At 62.5% G+C, this 21,651-nt stretch overlaps 2 protein-coding genes across 3 annotated transcripts; both read right to left on the bottom strand.

Annotated features, from left to right (window-relative positions):
* Window positions 1-4,142: 4,142 nt before the first annotated feature.
* LOC100936081 (uncharacterized) lies at window positions 4,143-5,042 on the bottom strand. The gene is given in 2 exon segments (XM_009246009.3): window positions 4,143-4,865; window positions 4,867-5,042. Coding segments are annotated over 2 exon segments (621 nt in total). The 5' UTR covers window positions 4,903-5,042; the 3' UTR covers window positions 4,143-4,280.
* Window positions 5,043-5,514: 472 nt separating this feature from the next.
* On the bottom strand, window positions 5,515-21,410 carry DUSP8 (dual specificity phosphatase 8). 2 transcript variants are annotated; one of them, XM_024255383.2, is made up of 7 exons: window positions 21,329-21,410; window positions 15,049-15,387; window positions 13,299-13,437; window positions 8,322-8,488; window positions 7,533-7,692; window positions 7,215-7,338; window positions 5,515-6,995 (listed from the first exon to the last, which is right to left on the bottom strand). In XM_024255383.2, the coding sequence occupies exons 2-7, from the start codon at window positions 15,277-15,279 to the stop codon at window positions 5,939-5,941; spliced, it is 1,878 nt and encodes a 625-aa protein (XP_024111151.1). In that variant the 5' UTR covers window positions 15,280-15,387; window positions 21,329-21,410; the 3' UTR covers window positions 5,515-5,938. The 2 variants fall into 2 exon arrangements, with proteins under 2 accessions (XP_024111151.1, XP_054380073.1); XM_054524098.1 differs by lacking the exon at window positions 21,329-21,410 and having other exon boundaries at window positions 15,049-20,420.
* Window positions 21,411-21,651: the final 241 nt, after the last annotated feature.

Consider the following 21,651-nt stretch of genomic DNA (forward strand, 5'->3'; position numbering starts at 1 on the left):
CTTCAGTTCTGAGCCCCGGAAGGGCCTTGATAAGTCCATCCACAGGAGTACAGTGGCAGCTGGCAGGGGTGCCACTGAGACCAGCCTCCAGCTCACTTCCAGGGACTGCTCGGCAGGCAGAGGAATGGTGCCTGAGAGACCAGGAACCAAGCCCAGCCCCAACTTGGCCCCTGACCCTCTAAGGGACATTGATCAAGCCTGTTCCTCTCCCTGGGCCTTGGAGAGGGTCTCTCCTGTGATGTCGCACTCCAAGACAGTTAGTATGTGGCTTATTCATTGGACATTCACTGGGTGCCTTCTGTATGCAAAGACCAGGTGCCCATCTGCAGTCCAACAGAGAATGGAGGTAAGCACACTCTGGCTTTAATGTAAGACTAACAGAAGTGCAACTAACGCAATATAACATTATTACCCACCCACCTTCACTCCCTCCCTCTCATTTACCCATCCTTCCACCTCCTATCCACCCCATCACTTATCCACCCGTCCATCCATCTGTCCACCTTCCTTTCCTTCTACTCCCTAGCCACCCATCCACTTGCCTATTTATGAATACCCATTTATGTATTCATCCATCCATCCATCCATCCATCCATCCATCCTATTCATTCCTCCACCCATTCATCCATCCACCCACCCACCCCACTCATTCCTCTACCCATTCATCCATCTGCCCATCCATCCATCCACCCATCCACCCCACTCATCCCTCTACCCATTCATCCATCTGCCCATCCATCCATCCATCCACCCACCCACACCATTCATCCCTCTACCCATTCATCCATCTGCCCATCCATCCATCCATCCATCCATCCATCCATCCACCCACCCACCCCACTCATCCCTCTATCCATTCATCCATTTGCCCATCCATCCATCCATCCATCCACCCCACTCATCCCTCCACCCATTCATCCATCTGCCCATCTATCCATCCATCCATCCATCCATCCATCCATCCATCCATCCATCCATCCATCCACCCCACTCATCCCTCCACCCATTCATCCATCTGTCCATCTATCCATCCATCCATCCATCCATCCACCCCACTCATCCCTCCACCCATTCATCCATCTGCCCATCTATCCATCCATCCATCCATCCATCCATCCATCCATCCATCCATCCATCCCATTTATCCCTCCACCTATTGATCCATCCACCCATCCACCCCACTCATCCCTCTACCCATTCATCCATCTGCCCATCCATCCATCCATCCATCCACCCACCCACACCATTCATCCCTCTACCCATTCATCCATCTGCCCATCCATCCATCCATCCATCCATCCACCCACCCACCCCACTCATCCCTCTATCCATTCATCCATTTGCCCATCCATCCATCCATCCATCCACCCCACTCATCCCTCCACCCATTCATCCATCTGCCCATCTATCCATCCATCCATCCATCCATCCATCCATCCATCCATCCACCCCACTCATCCCTCCACCCATTCATCCATCTGTCCATCTATCCATCCATCCATCCATCCATCCATCCACCCCACTCATCCCTCCATCCATCCACCCCACTCATCCCTCCACCCATTCATCCATCTGCCCATCTATACATCCATCCATCCATCCATCCATCCATCCATCCATCCATCCATCCCATTTATCCCTCCACCTATTGATCCATCCACCCACCCACCCCACTCATCCCTCTACCCATTCATCCATCTGCCCATCTATCCACCCATCCATCCACTCATCCATCCATCCACCATTCATCCATCTGCCCATCCATAAATTCACCTATCCATCCATCCATGTCTCCCTCCCTCATCCACCCATCTACTCACCCATCCAAAACCCATCCAGCAACTAAAGCTCTTGTCCTGGGGGGAGACACAGCTATAGGCAGGGCATCAAGCCTTTAGTGGACTCTATGTAGCAGTTGGCCAGTCCACCAGTGTTCAAATCTTGCTGCACCACCTACTTTGGGCAGCTCTTGGACCTCTAGGAGCCTGATTGAGTTGGTAAATGAGACCCCCTCCTTCCATCTGGAGTCTTACACTGCCCCCAGAGTCCTGAGACCTATGTGCCCCAGATGGGCATCCTAGGAGAGGCCGTCACCCACCTTCTGGAGCTGCAGGTGCTCCTGTGCACAAGAGGTAGGGGAGCACCTCGGTGCTGCTTGAGTCAGCCATCAGCTCTTTCCAGGCCTCGGTTTTATTGACTGCTAGGGGCTGCCCGAGTTATAAATAGATGTTCTTGAGCCAAAAATAGCCTTGCGGGAGCATCAGACTATGTTTCTAGCTTTCCTCCTTTTTGAGGACTCTTAAAGATGCAGGATTCAGGGACCCTACCTCCTCCTGCAGCCCCAGAGGAGGGGCTGGCCCCCTCCTCTTCCCCTCTCTTGCTTCCTCTTCCTCCCTTCTCATGAGCACTCACACACACACAGTCTGGACAGCGTCACTGGTTGGGAGGGGTCTCTGGGATGGGTATCCTAAACCTGGAAGAAGCTGCACGAACCAGAGGTCTGTGTGGTAAGGACAGATCTGGTATCCTCCACCGCAGTGTAGACAAGCCTCAGCCTGGGCTGCATGCACACTGTGAATCTTTGCCGCCTATGGCACCTGCAGCAGCCAGGTCTGCCCTTGGTCGGGGGCCGGGGTGGGGGGGGGAGGGGGGCAGGGCTCTGCAGGCCGGGCTGGGGCTGCCTCTAGGGAGAGGACCCTGGAGGCTGGGGCTGCCTCTAGGGAGAGGACCCTGGAGTCTGGGGACAAGCCTGGGGGAGACAAACCAGTACTTTCTACCACATACCCTGGTGTGCTTTTGATCCTTGTATGACGTGCACATTACTTAAGATTTGAAAAGCTGGTTGGAGGCCAGGCACGGTGGCTCATACCTATAATCCCAGCACTTCGGGAGGCCAAAGCAAGCGGATCACTTGAGGTCAGGAGATTGAGACTAGCCTGGCCAACATGGTGCAACCCCGTCTCTACTAAAAATACAAAAATTAGCCAGGTGTGATGGCACGCGCCTGTAATCCCAGCTACTTGGGAATCTGAGGCATGAGAATTTGTTTGAATCCAGGAGGCGGAGGTTGCAGTGAGCGGAGATCGCACCACTGCACTCCAGCCTGGATGACAGAATGAAACTCCATTTCAAAAAAAAAAAAAAAAAAGTCTGGTTGGAGACACTATATATAGCTAGACCCCTATTTCTGCTGGTACGTATATGCACCCACACGCATGCACACAGCACACAGCACACAGCACACATGGAGGGGCCAGGAGGGAAGCATCCAACTGTTCACGTTGGGATTGTGGGAGTGAGGGGACTGGTGGGTAACACTGAGGTTTTATATCGTTTTAAGTTATTTAAGCTTTTACTAGCACGTAACAACCAAAAAAGTTTTACACCCTAAAGGTGCAGCTGAGGACCTGTGCCCATGCCTGGCCCCCAGGGACTATTCTCAGAGCCCGCCCACGGTGTGAGCCTGGGGCAAGTTTCCAGGCCCAATACACCAGGCTCTGGCCTCAGGCCTGCCTCCCAGCAGCCTCTGCCGCCACCCTGCCCACCACCAGTCTGAAGGAAGAGGCACGGAGTCGTGGGGAAAACATCCACTTTAAGCTTTATTACAACACATTGTCTCCAAATACAAAGGGAGGGGCCAGGAGCAGAAGGTGCAGCTGCGGCGGGAGGGGCTCCAAGGGGGGCTGAAGGGCCGGCAGCCCAGTCTACAGAGACTGGAGGCTCGGCGGGGGACCTGCACCCTCTCCTCCGCTGGACTTCCCAGCAAATAACAGGAGGGGCCGGGTCCATTGTGGGGCGATCCCAATGCCAGGCAGTGGCTGGGTGGGAGGGGCAGGAGAGAGGCTTGGAGAGGACTCAGGGCTCGGTCAGGAGAAAGCCACCAGATGGGGCCCCAGCCCGCCTCCTGCAGCAATGGAGGAGGCAGTGGCCAACACAGGACCTTCGTCCCCACCCTGGCTGCTCACTTTGGGATGACCAGTGCCTCAGGAGTGGGAGCAGAGACAGACTGAGACAGACAGCGCCCCCCCAGTGGCCTGGAGAGGGGACGAGGGGAAGGGAGGAGGGGGCCCAACCAGTGGCCCCAGACCACGGTCTCCCGGACAGCACAGGGGTGGGGGGCGAGAAGCAGGGAGCCAGTGCATCCTCCTCACCCAGGGTCTCCTTAGAAACCCAACGCAACAGACAGACGGGAGGCAAATTTACATAATTAATAATAATTAACCAATAATAATAAATACTTAAACCTCTAATCCATAGATTGCAAATACAACAATGATAGCTTATTTTCTTGGGGAACAGGAGTGGGTGGGGACAGAGGGAACGGGAACAGGACTTTTGCTGAAAGGAGGGATGACAGGAACACAGGGCTGTGGGTGAAAAGAAGAACAAATAGAAAAAACAGCAGAGAGGGCGGCTGGCCGGGGCGGGGTGGGCGCCTCCCTGGCCCTGCTCCAGGACTCAGGACTGGGTCCTGCCCTGGGCTGCCTCTCCGGCCAAGCCCCTGGCCTCTTCCCACAGTGACTGGCCCCACTCCTAGACCCTAGGACATCTGAAGGGCAGGGGTCCCAATGGCCTGAGAGGGTATGGGGCAGGGGCAGCAGGCTGACCCACCTGGGCCCAAAAGCCACCTGTGTTTGGGGGCTAGCATGCCACCTAGAGAGAGAGAGCGCCCCGGGAAAGGGGTGAACAGGAGTTTCTCTCCTGAGAGGCCCCCATGGGGGTCGGGGCAAACAAGGGGGCTTTACCTGCCTTGAGGCAGCGCTCCCTAAGTGAAGCAGGCCTATCCCAGCAGCACAGGGGCTTGGCTGGCGCCTGAACTCCCTGTGTGAGCAGCACCTGCTCACAGAGCCCCTCAGCCTGCAGGTAGGTGCACACCTGAATTCCAAGTTCTGCCTGGGGCATGGCTAGGTGGGGGCAGACCTGCAACAGGACCCTAAGACCACCCCCTCCTCATAGCTGGGGGTCCAGGGCTTCCTGCCCAGTGGAGCCAGCACTGGCTAGCCAGGCCCCTCCTGCCTGACCCCTGGAGGCCAAGCTCCTCTCCTGCAGTGGTGCCACCCTGCCCGGCAGGCAGCTCTGGGGGCATGGGCAAGGGAGAAGGGAGGGCCGCAGCCCTCTGGGAATGGCCTTCCTGAGCCACTCTGTGGCTGGACTGGGGGGCTCTGGCAGGAGTTGGGGGCACTAACACCTCTGTCCTCCCCTGGGCTCCACCTTATCTGACATTCCAGAACCCCCTGCCCCAAGCCCCTACACACACTGTTCTATTCCTCAGCCCCTCTGAACATGCTGGCACCATGGGGCCCAATGCCTGTCGTCCCCTGCCAGGGAACAGCTCTGGGGCAACGGGCAGCGGGGTGCCCTCCCTGCCACCAAGATTTGGTGCCTGGAGCTGGTGGAGGGCTGGCCGCACCTCTCCGGGGCACACCAGCTCCTGCTCCTCCAACCTATGGCTTTGGTGCAGAGCCCTAGGCCGGCGCAGAGAAGGGAGAGAGCAGGGGAGGTGGGTGGGGGAAGAAGTGGGGTTCTGCGGCTCAGTTTGTGGCAAAGAAGTTTTTTTTTTTCCTTTTTTTCACCTTTTTCTTATGTAAAAAGTGCACGAAAGCTCGGCAGCCTTTGCAAAGTTCAGCAGTGTTTCCTGGGGCGGAGGAACTGGGAGGGGCCCCAGGCCTGGCACCCAGCTTGCGACTGAAGGTGGCCTCGTATTGCTTAGAAACGTTATGTTTCAGTTTAAATACCAGACAGTAAAAATAGAGCTCGAGGACCACCCGCACTGTTGCCAAATCATTGCCAGAATGAACAGCTTAAATAAATAAAAAATCGAAATATTTACTTCTCGATAAAAATCCCAGTAAAACCATTTACCTTTCTTTGCATTATATATAATATATATTTATAACGGGCCTGGCTGCGGGCGGCGGGGCCAAGGGCAGCGGAGAGGTCAGGACACCTCGATGACCTCCACGCTGCCTGAGAAGCTCGCCTGCTTGCCCAGGGCGGCCAGCTCCTCGCCGCGCGCGCGCCCCTCCACCATGCCCTCCTCGAACTCCATCTGGCAGCTGCGGCGCTTGAACTGCGTCTCCGGGGCCGGCTCCTCGTGCCAGCCGGTCCGCGCGTCCCGGGGCTCAGCCCTCGCGGCCTCCCGCCGCCGCAGGTCGCTGCCGCCGCCCGGTCCCGGGGCGCCCGCCCGGCCAAAGGGCGCAAACAGCACCCCGCCCGCCCCCTGCGCGCCCTCGGGGCTGAAGCACCAGGGCCCATCGGGCGACGGCGTGCCCGGGGAGTCGAGCGGCGGTGCCCAGGCCCCGGGGCTGGCCGGCTGGCCAGGGCCGGGCAGCCCGGGCGCCGACAGGGCCGAGAGGCCGTGCCGCGGAGTCTGCCGGGCCGCGTCACCGAAGTTCAGGCCGAGGCTGTGCGCGGGGGAGCGCGCGGGGGAGCCGGCTGGGGGTCGGGGCCGCCGGCGGGGCCGTGGGCGCGCCTCGGGCGCGGCGTCTGGGCTGTCCGGGCTGGGCGAGGGCAGGCCCAGCGCGGCCCCCGACGGGCTGTCCAGCTTGCAGAGCTTCGGGGCCTCGCCGGGGTCGGGGGGCCCGGGGCCGTCGGGCCTCCTGCTAGGGGCGTAGGCCGACTTGATGTCCAGGGAGAAGGAGCGCTTGAGGCGGTTAGTGTCCTGCAGGCGGTCCGAGGAGAGGTGCAGGCCGCGCAGGCCCTGCTGCAGCGCGCTGGTCGCCGGGGGCGTGGGGGGCGCGGGGGGCTCCCCGCCCGCGCTCGGGCCACCCTCTCTGGCAGCCGCATTCCCTGTGGCAGCGCTCTCTGAGGTAGGTGGTGGCAGCCGTGGCAGCAGGGCCCCGGCGGCAGGACTGGGCGGAGGCTCCGGCGTCCCTGAGGGGGTGCCCGGGTCGCCCTGCAGGGCGGCCAGCAGCTTCAGGCTGCGCTCGTACTCCAGCAGCTGGCCCAGGAAGTTGAAGTTGGGCGAGATGGACGGGCGCCTGTCCTTCACGAACCTGCGGGGGAGGAGGCTCAGTCCCAGGCGCCCGCCGGGGCCAGGCTGCCCACCTGATGCACCCGCTGGGCACCCACGAGCTCATGTGCGCCGGGCTGGTCTCAGGCCCTCCTCCCTTGCCAAGGGTCCTGGACGGTGGGGTCATTCTGGTGCAAGTGGGCAGCCGGGGGAAGGGAGGCGACGCTGTGAGCCACAAGTGCGCGACTGGGGAAGGCGGTACCTGTAGGCGTCGTCGGAGGACATGCCCATGGTCTTCATGATGTAGGCGATGGCGATGGTGGCAGAGCGGGAGATGCCGGCCAGACAGTGGACGATGACTTGGCAGCTGGAGAGCTTGGCTTTATCTGGGTAGGTGGGCCATGGGGGCCAGGTGAGGGCTAAGACTGCACAGCTTCTCCTTGGCCCAGGTAGGGGACCCCACCGGCCCGACTGCCAACAGTTCCGGCTACTTCCTGGGGACCCCTCCTGTGCCTGTGGCCACACCCAGCTCTAGCCTTCCTCTAGCCAGGTCCCCGCCCTCTGCCCACCGCAGACTCACCAATGAACTCGATGGACTTGTCCAGCCAGGGCAGCAGTTTTTCACAGTAGTTGTCGTTGATGGGGACCCTCATGAAGCGGCTCTCGCAGATGAAGTCAGGCTTGGGGCAGGAGTTGCTGGCGTTGAGGACGTAGCTTATTCCATTCTGTGTCATCAGATCCTGGAGGGGCGGGAGGACGGGTTGGAAAGGGGTGGGAGAAGCTCAGGGCGGGAGTGAAGGTGGAGACTTTTCCTGCCCTGCCGTCAGGAGGGCCTTTAGAATCCTGGGGTGCTCCTGGGAGGCTTGGAATTTGTCCCAGATCCCAGTGTATCCAGGGGTGGGCCCAGGAGGCCTCTCTGGTCCACCCTGGCACCCTGGGCCCGTGCGGCGGGGTGGGGCACGGCTGGCCTCCGTCTGCAGGCCCCACCCACGGCCGGTGGTGGGCTCCCAGGAATTTTATGGTTGCCTGGGTGGTGGCTTTTACCCTTTTCCCTCGTCACCATTTTTAAAACACGGGATTCTTTCAGAGCTGGCCAGAGGCCCAGTGACATCCGCAGCTTGGCATGCCAGCTCCCCGCTCCTCCCCCCAGCCCTGCCGGGCCCTCCCCCAAGCCCTGCTGTGGTCCTGCTGGGGGCATGGGTGGGGAGCCTGGGGTCCTCCTGGGCCCCCACCCATGCTTCTCCCACACCCAGCTCATCCACTGCCTTCAGCTCCTTTCCTCCCTCATCCCCCGCTCCACTGCCAAGCTGCTTCTAGAGCTCCTGCCCCTTTCCCATTGACCACCCCCCCAACTCCACTGCACACACACCTTGTTTAGGACGTCTTTCTGCGAACCCAGGTAGAGGTGAGGCAGGATGCGGGTCAGGCCCACGCTGGGCACAGGCAGGCAGGGCTGGGAGAGGCTCATGGGTAGCAGGGCAGCAGGCTTGCCCTCGCAGAGGCCGGGAAAGCAGGAGGAGAAGGTGGCGAAGCCCCCTGTAGGAGGAGGCCCGTCAAGTGGGTTGAGAGAACACCTAGGGCTCCCTGTCTGCCTAGGGTGCCCTGTCCGCCTAGGGCACCCCATCTACTGCTGAGGATCAGTCACACCCAGCCCAGACCCAAGCCTGAGCCCAGCAGGCAAGCCTCTGGCCAAGCACCTGCTCTGGCCGCGGTGGGGGGAGGGGGAACTGCCACACATTTACAGCCTGCACCTACGCCCACATTCCTCCTCACGCTAATTAGGGGCTGACCCAGCTGAGGACGCTGCTATGAGGCCCGTAAAGGTGGGGTTGAGGTGGCTGGCCATCACAGCATGTGCTGGGCCCAGGCAGGGGCGGGCTCACAGGCCACAGGGGTCTCCTGCTGAGGATGTGGGTCACACAGCCCAGAGGAGAGGCCCTCGTGAGCCCCACCATCTCCCATACCCATGGCCTGGGGCCAGGCTGGGCTTTCCTCCTTCCCTGCGCTGATGCAATGCCTCCCTGCCTCCAGCTGGCTGGGAGCCCCAGGCCTGGGCTTGGGTGCCAGGACCAGGAGGCCAGGGCTTCCGAGAGGCCCTCCCCCTCCCCAGGCATGACATCACCCTGGCACAGCCCTTGGGGCATTTGCCATCTGGTTATGGCTGTACTCCACCCAGCAGGGGAGGACGGAGAGTGGAGGAGCCCTGGGCACTGGGGGCACGTGGGGCAGGCAGTGGGCACCCACTGCACATGTGACCAGCGTGTGCTGCTGCCTTCCATACACGTCCAAGTCCGAGGCCACAGGCTGGTGGGGGGACGTCCCCTGCCCTGCACTGGCTGGAAGGACCCGAGTGTGAATCCCTGGATGTCTGACTCAGTGACCATGGGTAGTGCACACCATGGCCCTGGTCTCAGCTTCCTCCTGCCTGCCACATAGCATCGTGTGGCTCCAAGAAGATAATGAGCACGAAGACACATGGTGAAAATGCACCTGGCCGTCCCTGACCTGGCTGGGGCGACCACCGATGTGGACCAGAAACTGGGCAGCACCCACCTGGTGGCTGCCAGCTCTTGGGAGGGTGAGGCCAGCACGGCCCAGCGCCACCTGGGGACACCTTCCAGAACATAAGCCCCCATGGCAAGCTGGCTCCTGCTTGTGCAGAGCCTGAGGCAGCTGGGCTGAGGCCTGCCCTATCCCACTGGATGGGGCAGTGGAGAGACGGTGGGAGCTCAGGGCCTGGGAACCCCAGGGCTCTTTTTTGTCCTGGTTTGCAGAAGAGGCTGGTGCCACATGTGCAGCAGGTGCCCACTGCCTGCCCCGCATGCCCCCAGTGCCCAGGGCTCCTCCACTCTCCGTCCTCCCCTGCTGGGTGGAGTAAAGCCACCCTGGATAACTCCTGAGGACAGGGAAGTGTGTGCAAACCCCCAAACAGAACGCCTGCTGTGCCAACTCCCCCTGTCCCTAAAAAGGGCTTGACGCTGGGGGACTGTGGAGATGGGAGAAGCTCCAGGATGGGTGGGTTGAGGCAGCAGCCTTGGAGGAACAGTCCCTTCTGTGGGAACCTGCTGGCTGGACAGGGGAAAGCAGGTAGGTGACTTGTCACCAACGATGCCCCAGCTTGCAGGTTCCCCTGAGCAGAGGCCGGGCTGGGCACTGTAGCTGGCTTCCGCTCACTGTTCTGAGGTGGGGGAGCCCTGGATGTTCCTACTGCAGGACAGCCCCGGGTAGGGGCAAGAGCTGTACCACTTCTCTACAGACTCCTCTGGCACCTGCTGCCTCTCCTCCTCCCCGTGGCTCTCCCAGGGATTTTGTGCCTTACTCTCTGCTTTCTCCAGGGCCTGGCCAAAGGAGGAGGTGGTGGTGGTGGTGGGGATTCCATCAGAACCCTCCCACCTCTCCCAGAGGAGATAAAGGCAGAAGAGTCTCTGGACAGGTGCAGAGAACTGACAGCTGTGGCAGCAATTCCCCAAGAAGCTTCCCAGGACCTCCCCAGGCGGAGCAGGTAGTGTGGATGTCCCTGCACACCCCACTGTGGACGCCAGGCCTAGCAGGGACCGAGGCTCCAGGGATTTCAGAACCACCCAGGCCCTGGAGGTGAGTGATAAGTGAGGGGTGTTGGGGTTCAGTGGACCCTTTGTAGGTCCCAGAACTCTTTGGGCCCTGGGGAGGCACCCCTACCCCCAGGCATCTCCAAAGGCGCCTTCCCAGTATCCCTGCTCCCTGACTTGGGGGTTGCTGGGGCGGCACCTGCAGTTCACCTGCTACTCACAGTGAAATCCCAGACTTGAAAAAAGGCGTGTGTACCAGGACATGTGCCTGCCCCATGCCACCTGGGAGACCCCACAAGCGCTTATGGCCACAGTCACAGACGCACTTCTGCCCGCCACCTCCATCACCCCCAGACTCCCCACCAGGGCGGGGGCTGCCACCCCACCCACTTGCAGTGTAGTCGCCCGGCCAAGGGTCCAAGGCCCACTGCGGGCTGCTGCTTAAAGGGCCAGGCCCCTCTCCCATCCCTCGCCACTTGCCCCCCCCGACATCGTGAGCAGCGCAGCTGGAGTGGGGGAAGAGGAGCGACAGGGGGACGTGGGGTTCACAGCAGTCCTGGGACCCCAGCACAGCCTGTCCCACCACTGTCTCTCCCGCTTCCCGCAAACCTGCCCTGCTGTGGGGAGGACAGAGGCTTGGTCCTCACATTCCGGCCTCTACTGTCCCCGCAAATGGACCAAGGAGCTGTGTCGCCTGTGCCGCGGGATCCCAGAACGTCCCTTCTCCTGGGTGAGGGGCAGCACGCCTGCCCCACCCAATATATTCTTTTCCACTCTCCCTGGTTCTTCACAGAGCCAGCCCAGAGCAGGGGCTGTTCCCACTACAGGGTGGGAGGGAGCCTGAGGGCAGAGCCCGTGGGCCTACTTGGGTGTCGCCATGAGCCCACTCTATACCACGGGGCCTGGGACTCCTTGGCAGCTGCGCTTCTGGAGAAAAGGGGACACAGCCTCAACCTTGCAGGGCAGATGTCAGCACAGAAAGGCAGCTCTGAGGGTGGCATGACCAGGCCCTGGGAGTGCCCTCCTGGCAAATCCTAGCCCAGGCCCGGCCCCTCCCATGCCCACACCCACACCCATGCCCACCTGCACACCCATGCTGTCCCACCCACCAGTGCTGGGTGAGGGCCCCAGCCCCCCGAACCGTCCCACTCTGGCCTCGAGGGAGACAGGCCCTTCCAGGCTCGGCACTTTCCTGGGATCCGCCTGCGGGTAGGGAGGTGCCACTCTGGGACACTTCTCAGCCTCCAAGAAGAGCCTCCTGGCTCCCATTCCTGGCTAGGGCAGCAAACTGGCCCTTGGGAGGGGTCCTGTTACACCTGGTGAGCTGTAAAAAGCCCCAAACTAATCTCTCCCTGCCCCTCCCCCCCCCCCCCACCAGTTCAGCTCTCAAACTGGACCTTGGGGAAGAGGGTTGGATCAGAGTGCGTCATTCTGTGGCTTCTGGTTCTGAGAGTTCACGCATATGCACACAAATCTCAAATCTCAACCAGACAAGCACAGGTGAGTACATACACAAATATACCTGCATGTATATACATGCATATACACGTACATGCACATACGTGCACACACAAGCACGCATATGCCCATACACGCACACAGGTACATGCACATACGTACACGCACACACACACATGCATGCACACACATGCATGCATGCACACACATGCATGCATGCACACGCTCACGTACACACTCACAGAGGCAGATGCTGGTCACCAGACGCCCAGAGCCATGCACAGACGCACAGACACCCTCTGACCATGGCCACCCAGCAGTGCAGGGTGCTGGTCTCACACACAGACAGGTGGGGAGGGAGCCTGGCCTCAATGCTCTTGCCCAGGACACTGGACCACCCTCAAGCCTCCTGGGTGCCCTTTAGGTCCCAGGACATGGCATCTCGGGAGGTCGGTCTGGCCAAAGCGGCTGTCACCCCTTCATCCCCCACAGCCACCCTCAGGCTGGGTGAAGGTCCCTGCTTCCACTGGACGCAGGGCCAAGGGCCTGGCTTGGCTGCCCACTCCTCACCCCACCATACCTGTACCCCACAGTCCCCCATACCCTCTGCTTGCTGGTAGCAGAGGCCAGGCAGAAAGAGCCTGGACAAAGACCCCAGACCTGGATGGGGGAGGGTGCACGTCCCTGGGACAGGGTGCACAGAGCTCCACCCGGCTCTGGGACCTGGGCTGACCCCAGGAGGTAGATTTTACAGACACGCCCTCAGCCACAGCCCAAGGAAAGAAAGAACCCTCTAGGAGCACGAGTGTGTGAGTGTATATGAGTGTGTATCAGTGTGTGTAGTGAGGTGGCTTCCCTGCCTCCAGGGCTTGGGGCCAGTTGCCCAGGCTGCTTTTGGGCCACAGGGATCCCTGGGGGTTGTCTGCTGGGACCCAGGCAGCAGCCTTGATGCCAGGCTGTTGCCAGGCAACCTGCACTCAGCTGGGCTTTCGGGGGCGGGGGGACTTCCTCGGGACCCCACGGCTCCAACTGAGTTTCCAGAGGATGGGGCCTCTGCCTCCCGCTTCTGACAGGAGCTCCGGGATGGGGAGGGGCTCCCAGCCTGCATGCCTTGCCCTACACCTCTGGAGCCCAGCTGCACTGTGAGGTTTCCTTCTGTGTTGAGGATAGTCATATTGGTGGGTTCTGAAGTGTGGGCGTCCTGGGGAGAGGATGGTGGGGCCTCAAGAACCACAGATGTATGGAGATCCCCCCGTGCCCAGCGGACGCCTCCCTGATGCCCCAGCCCCAGCCCCAGCTGGGGAGCAGGTGCCTCGGGGAGGCGTAGGTCTCGGACTCACCAGTGAGGATGGCCACGCTGTCGAAGCAGCCATCCAGCTTGCTCAGCAGGATGGAGAGGAAGCTGTCTGCGGCCAGCACGCTGGCGTCCCGCGTGCTCTGGTCATAGACCACCACATCCTGTGGCTCCGTGGCCTCCACCTGGGGGCCATCGGGCAGAAATCAGCATGCCGCCTCCACCTATCGATGCCCTGGCCCCTTCCCAGCCACGCTGGCTCAAGGGAATGGTAAGGGCATCAGATGATGGGAGGCAGGCAGCTGTCACCTTGCTGCCTGGAGGGGAGGGCAGGTGCGGTCACACACCTCACACACTCTCCTCCATCTGCCAGAGGCCCAGGTGCACACACCCACACCACACAGCAGGCCATGGGGGCAGGGAGGGGTGGGCTCCTGCCCTGTGCAGCTGTGCCCCCATGCCATGCACACGGGTGAAGGGGACGGACGCTCTGGGCCAGGCCCGTGTGGAGGAGACACAGGTGAGTGCGATCAGAGCCCAGGATAGTACCTGGCTTGCTCCCAGGGTGGCGGAGGGACAGAGAAGCTTGGCCCTGAAATGGATGCCTTCTGCTGTGGGCTCTCAGTGGGGCTAACTCTGTAGCCAGCAATTCTGCTCCTCACCCTATCCCCTCCCCAACCCCCAGGGGAGAAACAGAGGGCTACAGCAGGACCCCAGGCCCCTGCACCAATTCTGGAGGCAGCAGCTGGAAGCTGGGTTCCTCCTGCCCTCCTCCCCCACCCCAAGGGCCGGCCCAGATGTTGAGCTGCTTTTGCTCAGACAGCACCGGTGCCCCCGCCCTGCAAGCACACTCAGCCCTTAAGCCAGCTGAGCCGCCAACCCCAGGCTGGGTGACGTCACCGGCAGCCAATGGGATCGCACTCTGCTGGGAGTCCTTGCTGGGGGTCATTAATCACCGGATTCCCCTTGTTGGAAGCCAAAGGGAGCCGATTCTGGCCTTGGGGCGGGCGGACTCCTGGCCAGTGGCCATCCCACTTGAGTCCTCCCATGTCCCAGCTCCGAACAGGGCCTATCAGTGACCCAGACCCCTCTCAAAGCCTCCAGGGCCAAGAGCTTGTCACCCTTGTCCCCTGCGAGGCAGTAGAAGGAGGAGGTGCCGCCATCTTCACAGGTCAACAGCCCCGCTGGTCCCTCCCCAGCTGCATCTGATGGTCTTGGGCAGAATGAGCTGTCCTTCCCCAGAAGGACATTCCTGGGGGGCCACAGAGAATTCTGGGTCCCCGAATATTCTGCGGGCTGGGGGGAGCTGTGGGACGGGGACACGGACTGCTCACGTGTGCCTTTTGACCACCCCTCCTGTCCTCACAGCAGTGGAAGTAGACCACACAGCTGTCCCTGTCCCGCGTAGGCTGGCTGGGCTGCCCCCACTGCCATGTGGTCACACCTTGCTATTCTGTTCACTGCTCCCCTCTGTGAGCCTGGGTTGGCCCCGACCACACATTCCTATCTGCGTGGGGAGGGCCCGGCACCTCTGTGCAGGAGCTGAGCGAGGAGGCCCTGGAGGGAGGGTAGGGAGGGGTGCTGCAGGCGGGGGCGCGGGGGATGCCCTGAGCAGGTGCGACAGGCAGCGGTGAGAGGCAAGTGCCAGAGGGGGCTGCTCCACACGTCCCTGGCTGTGACCCCAAGGAGTCGAGTTTGGACTGGAGGGCAGAGGAGGGGGGAGCTGCCCGAGCTGAGAGCCCCTTAGCCATGGACCCTGGACGTGGTGCATGCCTGGTGGGCAGTGGGCTGGGTACCTGGCTGCGTGCAGCCGGCTGGATGAGCTCCGCAATGGTCACCTTGCCCTGTTGCAGCCGCCGCTTCACCAGCTTGGAGCAGCAAATGTTGACGGAGCTGAGCACATGCCAGCTGTTGTACTCCACGAAGGAGCGGCTGTCGATGACCAGCGGCCCCCCAGGCCCGCCCCGCAGCAGGCTGGCCAGCTTCTTGGCATCCATCACCTTCCTCGGGAGCCGGTCTCCGGCCATGGTGGGGCAATGGGTGCTGGGGAGGGTGACCCCTGAAGTGAGGAGGGGCTGCTCCAACGGCCCAGGTGTGGCCTGGCGCTGGGGGTGACCTAGCACATGGTGCTGGACCTGCAGGGATAGGGGGATGGTCAGCAGTGCTGCAGGACCCCGGGTGGCACCCAGAAGCTCCCCAGGACAGATCAGAGCTGGGAGCTGCACCTGCCAGGACATGAGCCCAACATGTGCCAGTGGGAACCCTTTTCCCTCTGGAGAGACCCCGTCCAGGTCACAAGGCCAGCTCTCAGCAGGATGCAACACAGCAGAGGGGGACAAATGGGCCCCACAGAGAAGGGTCTGAGGGCTGGATGAGGCCAGGGGTCCTTCCTGTGGGTTCACGGACCCTTAGGCATTCCAGAACATTCCATCTCATCCCTGGGACACAGGCGTCTCCCTGCTGTGACCTCTGCATCTTTTCCACCACAGGACCCCCAGCAAGTCAGGGGTCTGGACTGCGCCTCACCCTCCCTCATGGTCCAGCTCTCTGCCCTCCTCTGGGCTTGCTGTCCTCACACCTGCCCCTCTCTCCCTAGCACAGCCCCAGGGAGTCCAATCCCCGGAGACTTGACTCCAGGGCAGCTCCGTAAGCCGATAATCCAGCCCCTGGTGGATGGTGGCCTTGACACTGGAGAGTGGGCTCCCGGGGGCAGCCGGATGGCAAGCGGGTGCGGGAGGGGCTCAGGCACGGAGGCATGGCTCCTTTGCCATTGCTGCCCTCCTGGCCTGCAGGCTGAGGTTCAGTGTGTGCCACGTGCCTGCCGGGGGTGAGTGCCCAGCTCCTGCAGGGGCGTGTCACACCCACAGAGTGCCCCTCCCCTAGCGGAGCCTGGGGTCTAGGGGGCTCCTTCAGGGGCTGATGGGGCCCAAGATGGGAGGGGTGGGGCAGCCCTAGGAAGAAGGTCAGTGTCGGGGACCCCGCAGGTGCCAGGCCCTCGGCATGGCCTGCAAAGGCCTCAGACTGCCAGGTGGGCAGGTGGAGTAGGGATGTCTGAGGATGGAGTCTCTGGAAGCCCCTCCTGCAGGCTTGATGACAAGTCTGTCACTGCCCCTCTGCCGGGCCCCATCTCCCTGTCACCTGCCAGGACTGGCCTTCCTCTGGGTCCACTTTAGACTCACAGCCCCTAAGAGGCACACAGTGTTAAGGATGATGAGTTTGCTTTAACTATGAGGAAACCGAGGCTTGGGGCAGGGGTGGGACCTGGGTCACACACAGATGGGCACTGGGTGTCCCTGCAATGCCATCTCCTCTGTGCCCCCACGGCTACCTGCCAGTCAGGAAGTTTACTCCACCCAGCTCAGGACTGAGGGAAGCTAGGAGACAGATGTACCCTGGGCCCTGCGCTGACCGGGCTATGGTGGGCAGCAGACCCTCAGCAAGCCAGACCCCCAAACCACAGCCACAGGAGGCACTGGTGGGAGGCGCCCTGAGGACACCTGTGCACTGCAAACAGCAGGCTGGGGACAGAGGCCACCACCATTTCTGGACTCTCCAGGTCAGCTCCCAGGCCGGCGGGGGCCAATGGGAGGGTTCACAGAGCAGCAGGTGCAAGGCTGGTGTGGACCTCATCCCTGGCCCAGCCCCGACTCCACACTGAGGGGCAGGTCCCAGCTCCTTCCTGCTCAGGAGCCCCAGCCTCGCACTCACTCTCCTTCTCCAGACACTTCAAGCTTGGCCCCTGCCTGGCCCCTCCCGCCTCGACTAGGCCCAGGCATCTGTGCATTCCCATCGCCCCTCCTGCTGCCAGAGGCCAGGGAAACACCTGGCTGTGGATGGGCAGCCTCAGCTGACCCCGCGGCTGACACGAGGGATTGCAGTGGCACCTGGTCAGCAGGGCCTCAGGATCCCACTCAGATAACGTTCCTGGGCCGGTGCTCCAGCCTCCACCACAGGGTGGGGAACGAGGCCTGGGAGCCCTCTCCAGGGCCAGACCCAGCAAGTTCAACAGCAAAAGGGCCTGCTGCCTGCCTGCTGTGGAGGGTCTCTGCCTGCCTGCCAAGGGGGTCCCTGACTGCCTACAGGGGGGCCTCGATGAGCTGTTTGTCCTTCCTGAGTTCCACCTGAGCCTTGCACAGGTGGTGAGAGGCGAGGGCCCAGATGTGTGGTCCTGGTGAGACAGCGGCTCCAGGTGCCCCATACGACACCCAAGGGCCCAGCTCAGAGACCCAGAACCCCGAGAAGGCCGCAGTGGCAGGGACACTTGGGCTGGGGGGTCTTTCGAGGAGCCGCCCCAGCCTCAATGTCCTCATCCGTTAAGTGGGGGTGGATTCTCTCTCACTGAAAACAACAGAAGCAAATACCCCCCAGTGCAGGGAGGACGGCAGGTGTGAGTAGAGGCCCTCACCCTCCCTGCAGCCAGGGCCTAGCCTTCATACAGCCTTGAGTCCTGATGCTGCCATGAGAGACCTCGGTGCAGCCAGCCAGGTCTGAGACCCAGAGGGAGGGAAGGGAGGAGGGCAAGTCCAGCTGCAGGGCGGTGGGCAGGGGCTGGAAGGGCAGGAGGATGGGTCCTGGCCTTCACCTGGCCCTGCTCTGCCTCCTAAGCAATGCTGAGCTGGAGCTGGGCCTATCACCCACAATAGTATTGTTATTTGCAGCCAAAGGGGATTCATTAGCAAGTTAGCACCTCCGTTGTCACCATGGCAACAGCAGAGGTGCCAGGCAACCGCCGCTCCTGCGGCAGCCACCACCATGGAGCAGGCTCCTCTGCAGAGTGGGCACGCGCCCCTCCCTGCTCTCTCCTACCCACCCCAGCAGGTGCCCGGCAGTGCAGAGCCCAGTCCTCAGCCCCTCCGCTCCTCTGCCCTACCTGGTTCTAACCTTCCTTCCCACTCCCAGTACCTGCTGTGCCCAGCACGCTCCCTGCAGCTCACTGGCTCCCCGCCCCCTCAGAGGCCTTCTCTGTACTGCGAAGGGCTGGCCAAGTGCCCCCTCCTGCAGGAAGCCTCTGTGCCATGCTGGCCTCTGGGAGAGCATCCTCACCCACAGGGTCTCCTTGGACCTACAGCTCCCAGGGGGACATGTCCCTCACCTCTGTCTCCCCAGATGCTAAAGATCGGGGCTCAGCTATGCCAGGGATGGGGCAGGTTGGGTGGGGTGGGGAGCAGAGACACTAAGGACAGTCTGGTGCAGATCAGCGGGGCCAGCACCGGCCACGTGGGACCAGAGGTAACAAAATGCAGATGGTGTTGGTTCCACGCCTCTCCTTTCACGGCCCCACGTGCCAAGCCCTCCTGAGTACCTGTGGCCCTGCTATTCCCGTGCCTAGGGCTTGGGGGGTGAGAGGCAGGGCTGGGGACAGGATGCCCCCTAGTACAGCCCCATACACCTTCTTCAAAGGTCTTTGAGCCCAGGAGGAAGCAGTTTCCAAGTCCAAAGTCAGAAGAAGACTCCTCCCAGGCCCACACCTTCCAGGAGGCACCAGGCAGCCACCCTCCCCTCGGAGACACAGCATGCCTGGCTCCGGTGTTGCGTGCACACTGCCCTCTGTGCGTGCCAAGAACACACCTCTTTGTACACCCACTCCACACACGGGGCTGGTGCTCCTTACCCGCAATCCACCTGCCCTGTGTGCAAGTACCCACGCATGAATATGTGCACACACGTGGGCTGGACATACACTAGAGTACACGCATGTCCTTGCCCTCTGTATGCAGGATCCCCTGAGAACCCCAGGACTCCGGTACCCCAGGGGTCAGCTTCAGACTCCTTACACACACGAGCTCCCACATCCAGCGCCTCTATGCAGCACATTCCTGTCCCTGAGCACAGATGGGACCAGGGAGTCCCGGGCCACCCCCACCTCTCAACTGACAGCATCCTTACCACGTTACCTTCTGCTCAGCATCTAGAAATGGGGACTCACTACCTTCAGAGACAGCTGCCAGGACTGTCAAGCATGGGGGGATGGGACTGTGTCTCCCTCTCACACCTAGGCAGGCTCTTGGAGCTGTCCGGCTCACTGTCACCCAGGGATGCTTCTGGAGGCAGAAATCGTCACACTAAGGAGGCTGAGGAGAAACTGGTGGGTGGCGACTCTGGGAGGCAGGGACCCTGCACTCACACAGGTCAGCTCATCTTCCCTCACTGGGCTCCCCCAAATGCCCTCATCCCTGCCTCCCCTCAGCTCCCTGGGCTAGTGGTGCAGGACCCAAGCTGGCCTACACTCTGCTCCGGTGGCCTGGGGAAGCTGTGGACCTGGGAGAAAGTGGGGTGGGGCTGGGGGCTCCCTCCGATCCCAGGAACGGGGTCCGGGCAGGGCAGGGGATGGGAGGACTTGGCACAAGGGGCCGTGACAGTCGAGCCTCAGAGACAGACATATCCAGGTTCCCTCCCTTCCCACCAGACCTGTGTCCGTCCTCCTGGTCGCTGTGCCACACACTAAACATCAGGACCAGTGTGGGGCTTCCAAGGTTCACTGACCTGAGCAACTCCGGCAGAGGGGGCCTCAGCCGGTGCCGTTCTCATGGCCAGAGTCCAACCACCTCTCTCTCACTGTGGGTCTGCCCCTTTCCCTGCCTTCTGCAAGAAGTGACACCTAGGTCTCCCCAGGCCCTAGCTGATGCCCCCTTCGAGGCACCTGTCCAGTGGCAGCCTCTAGACCCTGACTTCAGCCCCAGCCTGAGAAGAGAAGGGTCCTGGAGCAGAGACTGACTCTAAGCGTCTTTCTGCACCTCCGTTAATGGGACTTTATTCCCAGAAGCCTCCCCAAGGACAGAGGGCACCAGGGGAATAGAACCTGCCCAGCCACACTCGTGCAGCCCCAGGCTGGCTGCAGCAGGAGGTATTTCAGCGAGACTTCAGGATGAACTTCCAGCTGGGGTCACATGATCTGCCATCCGCATCCAGTGCTTATTAGCAGTGAATGCATGGGACTGTCCTCCTGGTGTAGGGCTGGGGCCTGGGGTGCTACATTCAGCCCTGGACCGCCCTAGGTGCAACAGTATCCCTGGGTGGGCTGTGCCAGAAGGGAGGGAAGGAAGAGTGCCGGGGCTTGGACCTCCCCTCAGACCCCCCGCTGGGGCACAAAAGGAGCTTCCCTGGCCTGCAGCACCCCACCCCCACGCCAAGCTGCACAGCAAGAGCACTGCGGAGCCACGCTACATCCTGCCACCCCCTCCTCCATCCCACAGCGTCCCCGCCCCCCATCACTGCAGCACCAGAGCCCCTATTCCCCTCAGCAGAGGCCAGTACACCCCGGAGCAGGGAGACGGAGGCAGATTCTCCCAGAAGGGGTGACCCTGTTGGGGCTGGGCCTATTGTTGTCTCCTCCCCTCCAGGCCAGACTATTAGGTACCCCCACCTGGTCTGCTCCGCATCTCAGGCTGGGCAGCTGGGCCTAGCCAGGTGGCTGCAGCAGCCTGGCTGTGCCAGCCCCTCCCCCAGCGCCGCGGCTGCCTCTGCAGCAGGCGGAAGGGCGCGGGGGCTTTATCCCTCAGGAGCCTGCTAGGCACCCCAGGGTGGGGATGCAGGGCGGCCTGGACATTGGGGGCATGGATATGCAGCCCTCTCCCCCGACAGGGGAAGGCCCCTTCCCGGGTGTCCCAGGCCAGAGGCCGTCGCGTCCCTCCCACGGCCGAGGCTCCACACCTCCAGGACCGACTCCGGGCCAGGGTCCGCCTGCTCCGGTTCTGGCCCCCGCGGGGGTGCCGTTCGGGACGTCGGGGGCTCGCGCAGATCCGCGCTGGATCTCAGGCGGCCCTGGTGGGTCCTGGATTTTTGTCCCCCACATTCCACACCCAAAGAAGGAGCTGCGGGGAGAAGGGCGGCAACGCGGCGGGCGGGCGTGGGCTGGGCCCGGGTCCGCCGGGCGTTGCGGGGGGCGGGGAAGGGGCCTCCCTGTCCCGGGCGTCCTGGCTGGCCGTGGCCGCTCATTCCGGGGCCGCCTCCTCCTCCCGGACGCCCACCGGGTGCCGCTGCCCCAGCGCCCCCGACGCGGCGCCCTCCGCTCCCCGGCCCGGGCCGGTGAACCCCGTCCCCGGCGCCCGCCCCCGCCCCGCCGGCGCCTCCGCTCACCTCGCTCGCGCTCGCCTCGGGGGCGCTCCGGGGACCCGCGCCGCGCTCAGGGCGCCCGCTCGGCTGCGCCGTCCATGGGCCCGGCGGGGGCCCGCGCAGCCGGGGCAGGGGCCGGGGGAGCGCGCGGGCCGCGTCGCCGTCGCCGCCGTCGCCGCCGCCAACGCCGCGGGGAGCGCTCGCTCGGGCCGGGGCGCGCGCACTGCGGGCGGGCACGCGCGCTCGCGGCGCGCATCCCAGCCCCGCGGCTCGGCGGGCGCGGCCGGGCGGTTCCGGCGCGGCTTGGGCTCGGGCTCGGGCTCGGGCTCGGGCGTCCGGCGTCCGGC

The sequence above is a fragment of the Pongo abelii genome, chromosome 9, assembly GCF_028885655.2.
Source record: "Pongo abelii isolate AG06213 chromosome 9, NHGRI_mPonAbe1-v2.0_pri, whole genome shotgun sequence".
Lineage (NCBI taxonomy): Eukaryota > Metazoa > Chordata > Mammalia > Primates > Hominidae > Pongo > Pongo abelii.

Excerpts from the sequence above, each read along its gene's own strand:
- DUSP8 (XM_054524098.1), bottom strand. The coding sequence starts at position 15,489 with ATGTCCTGGCAGGTGCAGCTCCCAGCTCTGATCTGTCCTGGGGAGCTT. Across the intron at positions 7,339-7,532 it reads CAAGTCCATCGAGTTCATTG|ATAAAGCCAAGCTCTCCAGC; the intron begins GTGAGTCTGCGG and ends CCACCTACCCAG. Across the intron at positions 6,996-7,214 it reads TCCTCCGACGACGCCTACAG|GTTCGTGAAGGACAGGCGCC; the intron begins GTACCGCCTTCC and ends CCTCCCCCGCAG.